Below are 14,555 nucleotides of genomic sequence, written 5' to 3'. Positions count from 1 at the left end.
AAAAAAAGTGGTTTTGCTGAATAAATTAAAAAAAATTGAATGGAAAAGAACAGAGAAATAAATAATTGGAATTGATGCAGTCAATATACTGATCAAAACTTAACATAGTCTAGAGGTTTCATCTCAAAACTAAAATAACAGTTACAAAAAATATATTGATAAAATGATTCTAAATCTACTCAGTAAATTAATTAGTTAAATTAAATATTAATTAAGATAAATGTGATACTGGATAGGGAATAATTAGTGCTAAAGTTAGGAACAAAAAGCTTGATCTGGAATGCTGTGTACAACTGGTCACTCATGCTCCAAGTAGAGCAAGAATAAAACCTTTTAAGATATTCACAGGAACAGTATGTTGGAAAGGGAAAGTTGAAAAGCTGTATTAGAGGTCTCTAAAAATAAATCTTAGGAAGAATATTAGGAAGGATGAACCTTCAAATTTGAAAAACAACGTTTACAGGGTGAACAAGCACAAGCAGATAATAAATTCAGCTTGAAAAACAGATTATTTCTAGCTATCAGAAAAGTAGTGAATTCAGCTTTATGTCCCACTTCAATTTAATAGACTATATGAAATTGTTTTGAGTAAGAAAAAAAAAAGCTGTTACCTTTTTGAATCTAAAATTATCCAACAAACTGTAAGAATAAACAGTATTTGTTGAGAAGTTACGCCTCTTTTCATTATAGATTTGCTTAAAAATTTTGAGGTATGCTGAGAACCAAGAAGCTAGAGTTCCACCTGAAACTGAACACAAAGGATTTAATCTTTAAATAAAGCATGCTAAGATGATAAAGCCTGAGGATAATATTATAACTAAAGAAAAAATAATAATGGAAAAATGTTTCCAAGAATTTTTCATTGAGTTTTGCTGAAATATTTCAGAATTTATTTGATTTGGATGAAACTAGAACATCTTGACATCAAATAAAATGAAACAGTATAACTGATTTTATTAAAATCCTTAAATTTATTTCAGTGTTTTCGTGAGTGAATTTATTTTTTATTCATTTCTGCACTGCTGTTCAGTATTCCATTTAGTTGTTTAATGAAAAAAAAAAAGTGTAACCTTTTAATGATCACACCCTGCTTCCTACTCCACAAGCTTCCTTCTTTCTTTCACCAAGAAAAATAAGGCATACGGCAGAGCTGAAAAAAAAGATGCACTGTACATTCCAGTTCGCTTCCCACCAAACCCAGACTTGCGACCTACAGCCTGAGGAAGCAAAGAGCTGTGTCTTCCTACCATAACTATGCTCACAAGATAGATAGACCTGATAAACCCTACTAATGGAACCACGTTCACAGAGGAACTGCAATGCACTGAAAAATGAAGGTTAATTCAGAAAGAAGGGACTTAAATAGGTCATCAGAAGTGGCTTTGTACACTTGCTACAAATAATTTATTATATTCTTACATTTCTGCTGTTTCATTATTTTTCATTTTCCAGTGCTAAATCTGTATGCTCAAAAGCAAATGGAAAATTTTTCCATATTGAAAGGCTAAGACTACAAAGAAAAATCAAAACTGATTTGAAATAACATTTCAATTTAGAAGTGTTCATAAGTAAAATAAGGATTTTTAGCCTACAGCCCACAAGTTGGAAAGACACTGCCAGCAAAATCTTATGCTGAAAGTCACTTACTTCAGAAGTGAGAGATAGAAAGAGTTAATGGTTGAAGAGAGCAGGAAGTAAAGAAAATGAAGAGGAAAGCTTGACAGGCTTCAAGAGATATTATTGTTTTATTTCCTATTGTGAAGATTATCATTCTATAGTCAATCACATCATTAAAGGAAACAGTATCTTCCCCAGTTGTTTATATCCTTCGCTTTCTTACACACTTCATCAGCTAAGCAGCAGTGTATACAGTTTCATGCACTTATTTTTTAACAAGTTTTAATATTAATACGGTTAAAACATTCTAATTCTACATATTCAACTGTTATGAACTGTATTCCCCGCTAATTGCTTCTAAATCCCATCCAGTAGATTGGAATATTTCTCTCTGGACTATCAAACTGAATTAAATGTTGACTAGCAGTCAAGCAGAAATCAAAATATCGAATTTCCATATATCTAAATATATTCCTTAATAATCAGCACCTACTACTAGTAATACCTAAACATTAATAGTAATTAAATAAAATGTAAAAAGAAAATAGTAATACTGATAGTAATAGTAATTAAATATGGGGATAACATACTTGAAATTTCTTCTTTCATGACTCAATGCTTTTTAATTTCCTTTTATTTCTCTGAAAGAAAAGAATTCCAGATGAAAGTGTGCTATAATAATAATCTAGGATATTAAGTAAGCTATAAAATAGGCAATTTTTAGTGCTGCCTTTTTGTGTTCTCTATCTCAACAGAAACTTACATTTTATATAATCTACCGTTTAATAAGATAATTTTGCCACATTAAATAGGGGCTTTTTTTCACCAGAACTTCAAAAACTTTCAAACAGACCACTGCCTCTTCATTTATAACTCTCTTTACACTTTTTGGAATATCACATTTCATCAGTGTTTATAAGAAATTGTTCATCTTTCTGCTTAGATGCCATCATGTCTGTGTTTCAACAACTGGAGGGCAGTTTTTCCTGAAACCTCACACTTCCTAGGATAGGAAATGCTGTGCCTATTCTAAACTCAATCATGAAATTGGATCAGGCATATTTAACTGAATATGTTTCAAATAATTACTTCCATAGCCTAAAAATGTCAATACAGTTGATGAAAAACAAGTAAAAAGATGATATTTGCTCTTACACGCAGGGCAGTCTGAAGCCTTTACATTCAAGTATCAGTTCTTACTCACCTTGGGAGGTCTACTGATGTAAATAGATTTATTTGAATGAGCAAAAAGTGCAGGATTAACATTCTTGTCAATGAGTCACTTTATTCAGCTTCATACAATTCATGATAACTGCACTACATAAATTTTTGACTTTACATTGCCTGAACATCTACTATCAAAGGCTTTGCATGCAGAAACTCAACCATCTCTTGCAGCATCATTTTAACTATATGAAGATATTTTTAAAATCCAGCTGCCTAACACAAGTGCCAGCATACTATACTTTGTTCCTGTTACAGACAGGAGTAAAGAACAAACAAGATACCTTTAGATAAATCCAGCTGCACTAATCAGGGACCAAATGCCACTACATTGATTACGATCACAAAGAATATAAGTAATCCATATTAGGACACATTTCCTGCTTAAAGACTTTACTATTCACAAAACATCAATACTGATTTATACACATAGCATGCAAGTCAGAATGGACCATGCATAACATAAGGGATTAAAAAAAAAACAAACAAAAAAAACAATGAAAAGGGGTAAATAGCTAGAATGTCAAACGCACACTGAGGTAATGCAATCAATGGCAAACACTAAGCTTTTTAAAAACAAATTGTTAACACCTCTGAGGTTCATCTTAGCATGCCACCATCATGAAATGCAACTTTTCACTCACCAAAGTAGAGTTACGTGAAGCATCACCTGAGACCTCGGGTGTTCTTGTGCTGTTTGGAAGTCTGTGAGGGTTACGAGCTATCGCTTGGCACCAGCCCAACATTTTCTCCTTCCACTTATCCTTTCTTAATTGCTGAAATTCTGAAAATAATTTAGATTCCCTGAAACATTGACACTTTGAATTTATTGCATGCATGTCTCTGGAGGCATGCCTTTAAAAACAGCTTTTAAAATTACATCTAAACAAAGTAATAAACATATTTTTAGAAGAACATGTTTATTTAAAGTACTCCAAAGGGTTATGCCATGCAGGTTAGAAAAGAACTATGCACTTTCAGCACACCTTGCATGCATTAATACTATTTCAGTGTCAGCAAATACAGTGCCTTTTCTCCATGTTAAATCCACAAGTTGTCACTTTAATTAAAAAAAAAAAGTCATTTTAAAGGAATTTTATTATAAAATAACTGAGACTAGCACCACTCCTAAAACTATATAACATCTGGATGCAACACCCAACATCCCCTGAAACAACTAGAAATAACTGTAAAGCAATAGCAGTTATTAAATACAAATCAACACATACACATATATACTCACGCCCACACAATCAGAATACCTGGCTTATCTTGAAGTGTTACACTAGGATGTATTGTAAATGGCACAAAGTAATGTACACACCCCAGCAGTAAATGCTACACGCCGACTGTAAGATGCATGTGAACTTAGTTTTAGTTTGCAACAGTAACAAAATACCTTTAAGGTAATACTAACGCATTCTGCAAATGCAGCAGTACTAAGAAGGTTTTTAAGTGTAAGAAACCCTCCTAAGTGTTTTTAAAATTTCAGTCTACTTTTCCCAGTTGAAATAGGTAATGCAGTCATTCAGTGCAGAACGTTGCTAATAAATTACAAAAAATAACTTCAAGCATTTTTTTTTTCCACAACATCTGAAGCAATTTATAATCTGGTTATTTATAACATTTTTAAATTTAAAATATGCCATTCTGTAACACTATTAAACATAATAAACAAAAAGATTAACTTACCAGACTGAGTGTCCAGTACCCCAAATGAGGTTATTACTAGACTGAATAGATTTGAAACACACATACAGTAATGCCTTACAGTAAGACCTTACATGGTAAAATAGCACTTATTTAATGTCATTGAGTTTTATGTACTTTGACAGTAGGGTTTTGGTTTTTTTTCTGCTATACATCTCCATGCTGTACACAAGACATGCTAGTGTTTACAGCAGGCTTTCATCTTCTCATGTTTTGATTCTCACGAAGTACAGCCCCTCCTTTAAGTACTACTCTACCATTTCCACTTTTACCATAAGAATTTCCAAGTATGACACGCAGAAAGCTGTATTTCTCCACACAATCTCATGGAACTGATAGGAAGGAGTAAGTGAAAACTAGCCTTAGCTTTATTGCACTGGAGATTATTAGATGAGTGGATGAATGAGTCTACAGGTGAAATCACAGATTTTTCAGTCTCTTGAAATTTTAACATGAGATAAAAATATGTGACAGTAAAGCATTGGTAACATTGCAACGCAGCCTGTTTCTACTATAAATTATTTCAGCTGTAGACTTACAAGAATTCAGCCCTCCAGAGCATGAATACAACCTGGCAAAGGCTTCACAATGAGAAATCCAGCTGAAACACCAACTAAACTTCTTGTCACCAATTTAGCAGCAGTTACAATCCCCACTGACTCAAAGCATCTACTGTCTTGCAAACCCTCGTTTGTTATGAGCGCTGGTCTGCGTTCTCCCATGATCAGTACGTTCCTGTTGTGCTTTTTCAGTTTTTTGGTTTTTTTTTTTTTTTTGCAGATGCCTAGAAACTTAGGTTGAAGCTGGGTAGGAAAAAAACCAAAACCAACAAAATCAACTCTTACAATATAAAATTAAAAACCCACAAACAAACACCCCCCCACCCCCAAATGCATACAGAATATTTCCCCCACTATTTAAAAGATACTTCTCCCCAGTGCACTGTTCAGATGGAAAACTTCTTGACCATTCTCCCAAAATTGGACACAAATTTCCAAACTTTCTATTACTAAAAAAAACCTGCAAAATCCAAACTTTAAATAGTCACTCATTCACTTCCTTCTCTGGACCAAGTGCACACAAACATGCTTTTTGCAAATGCAGAAAAATTAACCTAGTATATTTAAGATATGTGGCTGAAAAGATACCCTAGGGATAAAACATAGGGTTCCCAAGTTCCTAGAGCTCTAGGGTCAGTTTAAAAGTCTTCTACACCTACTGATGAGCAGCTGTTCACAGGAGTAGTAAGCTAAGGCTTCCTTTTGAACCATCATACTCTAAAAATCATTTACTAAGAGGGAAAGGGAAGGGCCTTTCTCATATTCTATTAATTCTGATGAATTATTATCTTATTATTTTAGGCTTGTATTTTAATATAGCTTTATGTGTCAGGCTACTAAGTTTGGTTCTGATTGTCTACCAAATTTTCAAGTGAGCTTTTAGCAGAAATGAACCAGTATTGCTGCATGTTTCAGTGGACAGCAAATTCTTCCAGACATGTCCTTAGTGTGGAGAAGCAGTGTAAATTCCACCACCTCTAGAGTCTAGTCCTCACACTTGGGGTGGATATAAGCCAGTTTAACCTGAGAATACAACTCAACATATCAAATACAACCATACAATGTGTTATGCAGCAAAGCTGGAGTTTGATCACAGATTAAATGGAAAAATAACTTAGTCTAGGGAATATTCTAAATCTTCTACAAAATTACATTGAACAGCTGGATGCTCCTTAGAACTTAGTACCTGAGAACACAAAAACATAAACCCCAGGCAACAGCTGTAGTTCAGTATGACAAAGGTAACTACTTGAAACTTTTATGAGTTTCTACACAGTCAAGACAGGTATAAGGCATTTTAACAATTTGCAACAGATCCTCTATAATATCAGCTGGAAAGAAGTTTAAGTACTCAAAGTTTTACAACCTTTTAAAAACCTGTTAGTTTAGAGCTCCACAGCGTCTACCTGACCCACAGGTGTAGTGAACAGTTGATGTACAAGATCAGTGCATGCCATCTACCTGCGGCAACAGTCCTCCAAAGATCTACAAGACCATTCCAAAGTGATACCACCATCACCCTTTTGTAAGTGATCAATCAATCCTTTCTGTGCTGCCTGTACCTGTGAAAACAGGGAATTGCCTAATTATAGCAACAGTCCTATTCTGTTCCTTCCGGAAACATTTGCAATTCTTTTCTGCCCTGAGGAATCAAAATGATGACTATCACTGTACAGTTCATAACTGAAAAGAGGACTTTTAATTTGTGCATACAGTTGAAGAACCACCACCTCAAACTGCCTGAAAAAAAAAAATAATCATCCCCTATAATATTTTTAATTAAATTTTTACTTTATTAGTACTTTTTCAAGGGAGACAACTTTTACTTCTAATTTAGGCAAGCAAAAGGACACTGAGAATTACACATTAAAGTACATCTTGTACAATATTAAGACTAAATAAATAGATCCTATTTTAGCTAAGGATCATGTATTAACAATAGTCAGTTATATGAAATAAAAGCATAGTGCCTCCAAAAAAGTCCATTAATCTAGCAAGAGAAAAGAACAGTTAAGTTTAATTCAGGAACACTATTAGATTCAGGTAACAAAGACCTCAACAAAGGCTGCATTAAGATGAAGTACATCAGAAGGTTATGCTTTTGCAATCCTTCCCAGGATCCGAGAGCTACCACAGAACAGCAGGAAACTGAACATAAAACATACTGTTCTTTATCTAAGCTAAATAGTTTTGTTCTTCATGTTCAAAGATTCCCAAAAGCAATCAAAGTGCTGGTCTTTGTCCAGCAACTAAACAAGCACACTGTATGACTTGGGAGATCATCAAAATATTCCTGGAGTAGAGCTGCAGAAATATTGGAATGCAAATAGCCTTCAATGCCGAGCTCTGGTAAGAGAAGTCCCTGTTGTTCTTTGCATACCTCTTGCCTGAGTCTTCCTGTGACTTCCAATCAGTTATTCTAATCTGAACACACACATGAATTCATGGCCTGAATGCATTAGGAAGCACTGATAGCTTGTGCTCGTTTTGTGTCACAAGTGAGTCAAAGGCATTTCTCAACCAGCTAGTCAATAATATCCTGTGACTGTTGTGTTTCACAAGGACAATTCACTGCAGCCATAGATTAACAGCACAATAACTCTTAAATCTGTATGTTTACAAATAAGAAACTCAACCTCAATTTTGAAAATTATCTATTAAAAGAATTAATATTAGAATTTATGTGATTGTATCAACAGCTGTAAGAGTCAAGTACAGTTCAGTGGTGGTTCTTTAAAGTTGGGGGGAAATTAGTTTTTACATAAAAAGGATACAATTATCTGTAAATAACTTTTTTTTTCATCAGAAGTGCTGAGTAGGATCTGCCCTCCTAAACTAAGATATTGCTGAGTCCAGTATTTAATTAAAAAAACTTGCAACATCAGTACCTTGAAAGGCCAACAAGCTAGTAAAATGTTATCTCCCTGACTAATACTTGCAGCAAGTTATGTACTAGTCTCATTAAAATAAAATAAATGCAGAAACCAACAGAAATCAAGCAGACACGCCCACAAATTATCCATCTGACACCTAGAAACATGGTACCAATGAGGACTCTAATGATAGCAGTTTTTTTTGTATATATACACTGGATATACACAATCAAAAACCTCTGCATTAAGTTGATGGAAAAATCTGAATTCAGACATATTCTCCTATTCATTAATGACTGATTTAAGAAGTGCTTCTATGGCACTACTTGAGGAGTAAACCCAATTATGCACAAGTAAATGAATTTCCCTAGCTGTAAAGATAAAAAAAGAGTTGTCATTTAACTTCATTATCTTTACCAAAAGTGTCATTTCATCAACTCTTTACAAAAACGTAACCACAGTATCAGCACCCCTCTTTAGAGAATTAGTTTTACTGTAATCAAGTTTTCTAGAACTTGCTTCAACTGTTTTTTAAGCCTGCAATGTGTCAACTATACCATCTTCTTAAATTACAACTATAGCATCTTCTTAAATTACAACCTATATTACCCAATCAATTTTCAGAGACTATAAAGTGGCTATTTTGATGCTCCTATACCATAATTAACCATATCATTATTTCCAACCAAAGACAATCTTTGTTTTGTTTTTTTCTGTTACACTGATGTATTTCAAGTTGTACTTAGCCCTTCAAGACATTGATTCCTTTTTGTCATAACTAAGGATGCAAATTTCACTCATTACTTAAAACAGTTTAATAATTGAAAACAAATCAATTTAGCATGATAGGCACACAAATTATTGCAGCTAACATTCCATAACCACTATACTCAAAGAGTGACAAGAAAGCTTTCTAAGAAAAGTCTTTTGGATTACTAAAGATATAAAAATTATGGGCATGTTTTCCTTTATAATCTCACTTTTTTTTCCTTCACAATGAAATCATATTGACTTTTTTTTCTAAAAGGCTCTTCCTCTTAATACCACAGCTACTCTTCCTGGGAATACTTTGTTTATCCAAGGTTTGCTGTCTCCATTGAATTGTCTTCCGAACTTTCAAAAGCAGTGCAACAGTATGTGCTCCTGGCATGTTCCTGTCTCCAGGTGAGTGATGAAAAGGTGCCTAAGTTTTTCCTCAGGACCTCTCCATGCAAATTCCAGATGCATCAGATTCCCAAGTACAAAGGAAGTTGAAACAAGCATAGATTTGAGAACAAGAACAAAGTACACGCTTTGTGAGTTTGTATATATTTAGCCATACACAATTACCAAGAAGCTTAAACCAAAGCTTGAGTCAACAATAAAGTCATGACTGGTAAGTGCATGTGTTAAATCCACACCAAGCAGCTGGCAGATTTCTTCAGGAAAGCCAGAGAAATAGCAGAAAATCCACAAGAAACTAAAGCATTAACTAACTCAGAAAGTTATGCATGCAGTTACCCAAATGCACAGGGCATAAGAAGCTAAAGTCTTTAATGGACTTTGTTCTGGACATGTAAAAGGAAAAGTCTATCTCACAAAGCTTTACCTCACTCTTACGTGGCTTATTTAGAGAAGAAGAGTATTTACGGTGTAAGATAAAACCCACTTTGAATTAGGCAGACCTAGCTATTAAAGTAAAATATTAAGACAGAATTGTTTGGGGTTCTTTTTAATCCAATAAAGGTTAATACGTCTGAAAGACACAACCACTAACACCCTTATTTTAAAGGTTAGATAATTAATACTGAAATTAAATGAATTTTTAAGAGCAAAAGGAAAATCGCATTAAATCACATTTGATTGTCAGAAGCACACACGCAAAAGCATGTTAAGACCACACTTGGTCTAACAGAAGTATCTCCCATTTGTCAGAGAGTTAGTTTTAACAGACATTCTTCTACCAAATAATATGTTCTGGGCAGTCATAAACCATCCTCCTTTGATAACCCTAAGCACAGAAATTTAATGCTTGTGAGCAGTTCAGATATGGCCCTTGTGATAGCTCAGCCATACAGCACCTACACTACATGATGATCATCACTGCTGGGAAAAAAAGGCATATGCTGTTGCTTAGATATTACTGTTCTTCATAATGCTCTCTGTAACAACTCCATTGCAAGACAGGATATATCAGAAGGCCACTGCTTCTTTATCTTTGCTGGTCTCTTAATTAAATTTTTCTTACCCAATTTCAAATAGTCTTAAGAATATCTTTTAAAAGAAGTAACATCAGAACAACAGGAATGCAATCATTGCATGCAAATTAAATTAACAGAAACACTTCTATGAAATTCTTACCTGTTCCAGTAGGTTCATTTTGTATACAGACAAGATAAAACTGTTTTTAATTTTTTTTTATAAAAACTTGAGAATAATAATTGAGCCATCACACCCAGAATATTTTCTGAAGGTGTTTTCTGCTCTTTAAGGATGAAAGAAAATGTGGTTATACATTATTGTGTTTTTTTTTTTTAATTCACAGTGCTTAAATAAATGTTGTATGTAAAAGCATGTTTGACTATTGCATTTGACTTTTTGTATTTTATTTCCCAAACAAACATAGTATAAAAGCATTACCATTAAAAAAATACTCATCAAATGGTGAGTAGTAGGTTAACACTTTAAAATGGTATTTCTTTTGTATTATTTAGGTATGTTTCACCTCATTTTTTAAAAAGTTCTGTTATTAATTAGGCTCAGGCTTAATTTTAAAATATTTGAAGGAACTCTTAAGAATTCCACTAATTTTAGAGTGCCATACTGATATTTACCCAATCTGCTGGCACCTCTCCAGATTTATCTTTTTCAGCAAAACTTTTCTATTTATTTCACTAAGTTAACTTAAACATAAAACCTGAAAGGTTTAATCCTTCGACTTTGTTTTCTACTCGATTTCTCCAGCTATTTCCCAATTTACTTTTTTACAGCAGCCAGCACAACAATAATTGCTTCCCATAATTATGCCATCATTATTATTATTATCTAATGAGAATGCCATTCAGGTAAAGTATTATTTCAGCTATTGAGTGATACTTTTTTACTTACGCATTCACTTTTAAAGCCTGCTTTCTATTTGTTTTCTGGAAATTGCAGACAAGAATTATCAGAGTAATATGATTCAAAAGTTTAGTCATAAAATTACAAGCCTTTAGGTTTACATATACTTCTTACGTAAGGGACCGGTTATTTAAGCTGTTGCCAGTAACTACAGCATTAGGCCAGTAGGCCAGTAATTATTTATAACTTAAATAACCGGAATCCCTTTATCCTGAAAAACCTGAATAGGCCACCTGCCATGACTTCTTCCTAGCAGAGGTCAGACCTTAAGCCATGTTGTTCATGTTATATATTAGAAGTAGGGCAGGGGTTGTAACTATTTAATGAGCTTATTTAATCTTTATTAAAAAGGAATCCAAGTTTTCTGCCTTCAGGAGATCTGTCACAAGTTTTCATCAAACATAATTTAGCTTTTTTATCAACTATTAGGTAGTATACACAGTAAATCCTTGATGACAACATAAGCCTTCTCCAAAATATATAGCAGAATTTTCTTGATTATGATGCATACAACTTAACATTCCTAAGTGTTTTAACAAGCGCCTTCCAACAGCGTATCATGTTTCACCTTCTGATTTCAAGTCTGTAAGTTTTTAACAAGGAAATAGCTGCACCTCAGTTTCCAGAAGTGACAGACTCTTCTGTCAACTAGCATTCAAATAAACTATTTCATGACTACTGATCAGTTACACAATACCTACAAATATGTATTGGTGGATGTGACCTTATTGTTCACTAATCAGTAGTAAATTCCTTATAAACATTATTTATTAAAAATAAAAATCAGCTAAACACAATCAGAAACCAATCCAACAATAACATTTTATAAAAACTTACCTAATGGAATATGAGGGAATACAACTAATGATATTGAGAGCTGAACAGAAATAAAAACATTATATTACCAGACCATAATGATTTACTTCCCCCCCCATTAAATTATTGGCGTTTGCTTCTTTGTAAGATGAAAACAGTGCAAGACATGCAGTTATCATAACCACAATTCTCATGGCTGTCGGCGAGCTAAAATTCACACAGGTCACATACACATCACATCTATAACACACCGTTTTTCACAAACCATTAAAAAAAATCAAAGATGTACTATTTGTTGTGTTTGCTAATTAAAGTGTCAAAGTAGGCACAGCATCAGCTTCTCTCTTCTACTTCAAAAAAACACTAAGCACAAAATATGTATCCACCATCTTGCAAGTATTCCCAAAGAACCTCAGAGAAAGACATCAGCAAGGATACCTACAAAATGTAACATCATAAAACTAAGATCTTGAGCGTACAGCTGAAGACAAACACAAAGCTTAATGGCTCAGCATTGCTCCCTGGCTCCCTTTACTGACTGGATGTTACAACCCTGCTGCGGTTGTGGTGCAGCAGCACAGGCAGCCAAATCTCACCATGTGCCACCCAGAAAGTTTGACTTCTGCTTCTGACAATCCCCTGAAGAGTTTCTCTAACTCTAACAAGCTCTAACAAGCTTCTCTAACTTTGCTACTATCCATACCACTTTCTTTTAGGCTATACTGAACACCAGCACTGAAGTTGAAACAACAGTACACAGTATAGCATGGCACAGCGATGCCCATGGCAGAAGTGGGATGTGACCTAGCACAGCTATGTAAGCCAGTGCAGTCCTGTGCAAAGGTACCAAAGCTGTTTAACTGCTGTACCAAAGAGCAGCTACATGGCTAAGCCGTAAGCCTTGCCCTCATGAGAACTATTGCACTCACAGCGGTGTGAGACCTCCTTAAGCAGTCACGTCTTTTCATATAAGCTCAGTGCTAACTTGAGTAGCTTTGCAGTGTCATTTAATAAGTTACCTTCATCTATTTAGTGTGGCTGTGCCCCATAATACCTGAGCACCCCATAATTTTCAATAATGTGTTTTCTCATAATCTCTGTGATATGAATATGCTATTCCCTCCCTTTTAAGACGAGGTGTAACAGACAAGCCTTAGCTTTCCAAAGATACATTATACCACTGATGACCTGAATATTAAATGCTGCCTTCAGGATAACCATGTTTTTGATTCAGCAAGATCTGTAATCAAAGCCTTCCACAGCCTTGACAGGCAATATAGTTCACTGACGCAGCATCTCTCCTGTGCATAATTACTTGCTATGGCTGCCTCTTTTTTTCATCTTTTTTTCCCAATGCACTTTTTTCCCTATTTTCTGAAAATTTGTCCCTTTTCACTTAACGACCCTGTCTGCTTCTGCCTTCAGCACCAACCTATGTGCCCTTTTTCTAATCATTAAAACATTTAGCATTTCTCCTATAGAAAACTGCCTCTTGAGCTGAGACATAGGTTGTGCCTCTTTTCTTTAGCTGACCAGTTCCTTGACATTCAAATTTTATTTAGACATGCACATATTTTACACTGAATTCAGATTTGGTTTTTTTAAGGTTTAATTAACGCTTGTAGTACTTTGACATTTCAAGCACTTTGTTATACCATTAATTATCATATACATCTCTAATCACAGCATTTTTACATGAAAGCTCTGTCTCATTTAAAGCAAGCAAGCAACCAACCTTCCACTCTAGTGCTGTTTTGTTTTTTTCTTAACCCTCTTCAGAAAAATTTATTAAACTAAAAATGTTTGTTGAAAGAGCTAATAAATTTCACCAACATAATTCTGGCAAGCTGCTAGAACCAACACATCGCAAAATTAAGTAAGTGCTCATAAAAATATATCAACAGATCCATATAATATGAACAAAACGATTTTCAGCACATTATCGGGAAACTTGTTTACAAGTTTGAAATGTATGCCATGCTACAAGTCTCAATGAGTTAATTGGAGTAAGTACACTATTTCCCAATCCCATTCCATCATCTCTGCCTCAAATGTATGAGTGGACTGAAAACATGCTTGCTAAGTACTAGTTCAACAAATGATATTTTATTAAGGATCCTGTCTCTGTATATAGTTCCACAGAAAACAAGATTGCTTCAGGAAACATGAAATAATAGAAAACAGGTGAATGCAAAAGCACATCTAGGTAGTTGGCCCATATTCAACACTTATTTAGAAAGCTAAACAGAGAGAAACTAAATTTGAAAGTAAAAGTTGTATTTAACCACAGGCCAGCCACTCGTAAAACTATGGAGCATTTCAAGTAGTCTTATGGGGAAAAAGAAATGTGCTGGTGAAAATAATTACATATAGGCAGGCTTCTTACTGCTACTGAAGTACTTATTTTAAAAGACTCCAAGCAAAAACTGAAGATCTTAGCCCCTCTCTTAGTTTTTGCAGCACCTGAGGTACAGCAAATTCAGGTCAGACCCCTGATAATTGGGTGGAAATAGATGGGAATAAGAAAAAGACAAATAGAAAAGCACAGACAAGATACTCAAATAATGGGGTCAAACACACTCATCTGTGATGTGAAAAAAAGGTAAAATTAAATGCTCATAGAGTATGTAATAAAGCATCAGGAAGAGAAATCTTA

The 14,555-nt window shown here is 34.4% G+C and overlaps 1 protein-coding gene across 5 annotated transcripts in view; it reads right to left on the bottom strand.

Annotated features, from left to right (window-relative positions):
* Positions 1–14,555, bottom strand: part of MARCHF1 (membrane associated ring-CH-type finger 1) — a 157,212-nt gene that overhangs the window by 90,764 nt on the left and 51,893 nt on the right. For 2 of the 5 annotated variants that reach the window (XM_061475515.1, XM_061475552.1), the window contains exon 2: positions 3,486–3,625. The exons of 2 other annotated variants lie outside the window; for them this stretch is intronic. In XM_061475515.1, coding sequence (XP_061331499.1) covers positions 3,486–3,587 — 102 coding nt within the window. In that variant the 5' untranslated portion in view covers positions 3,588–3,625. Of the gene's footprint in view, positions 1–2,207; positions 2,259–3,485; positions 3,626–14,555 lie in introns of those variants that run through there. One more of the 5 variants, XM_061475532.1, reaches the window with a different exon arrangement.

Source organism: Pezoporus flaviventris, unplaced genomic scaffold, assembly GCF_033815535.1.
Source record: "Pezoporus flaviventris isolate CSIRO_AGI_PZ_B2104156 unplaced genomic scaffold, CSIRO_AGI_Pfla_v1 ptg000002l, whole genome shotgun sequence".
In the NCBI taxonomy this organism is placed as follows: domain Eukaryota; kingdom Metazoa; phylum Chordata; class Aves; order Psittaciformes; family Psittacidae; genus Pezoporus; species Pezoporus flaviventris.
Note: the sequence above shows the minus strand (reverse complement) of the source record. Positions and strands in the feature narration are given on the sequence as shown.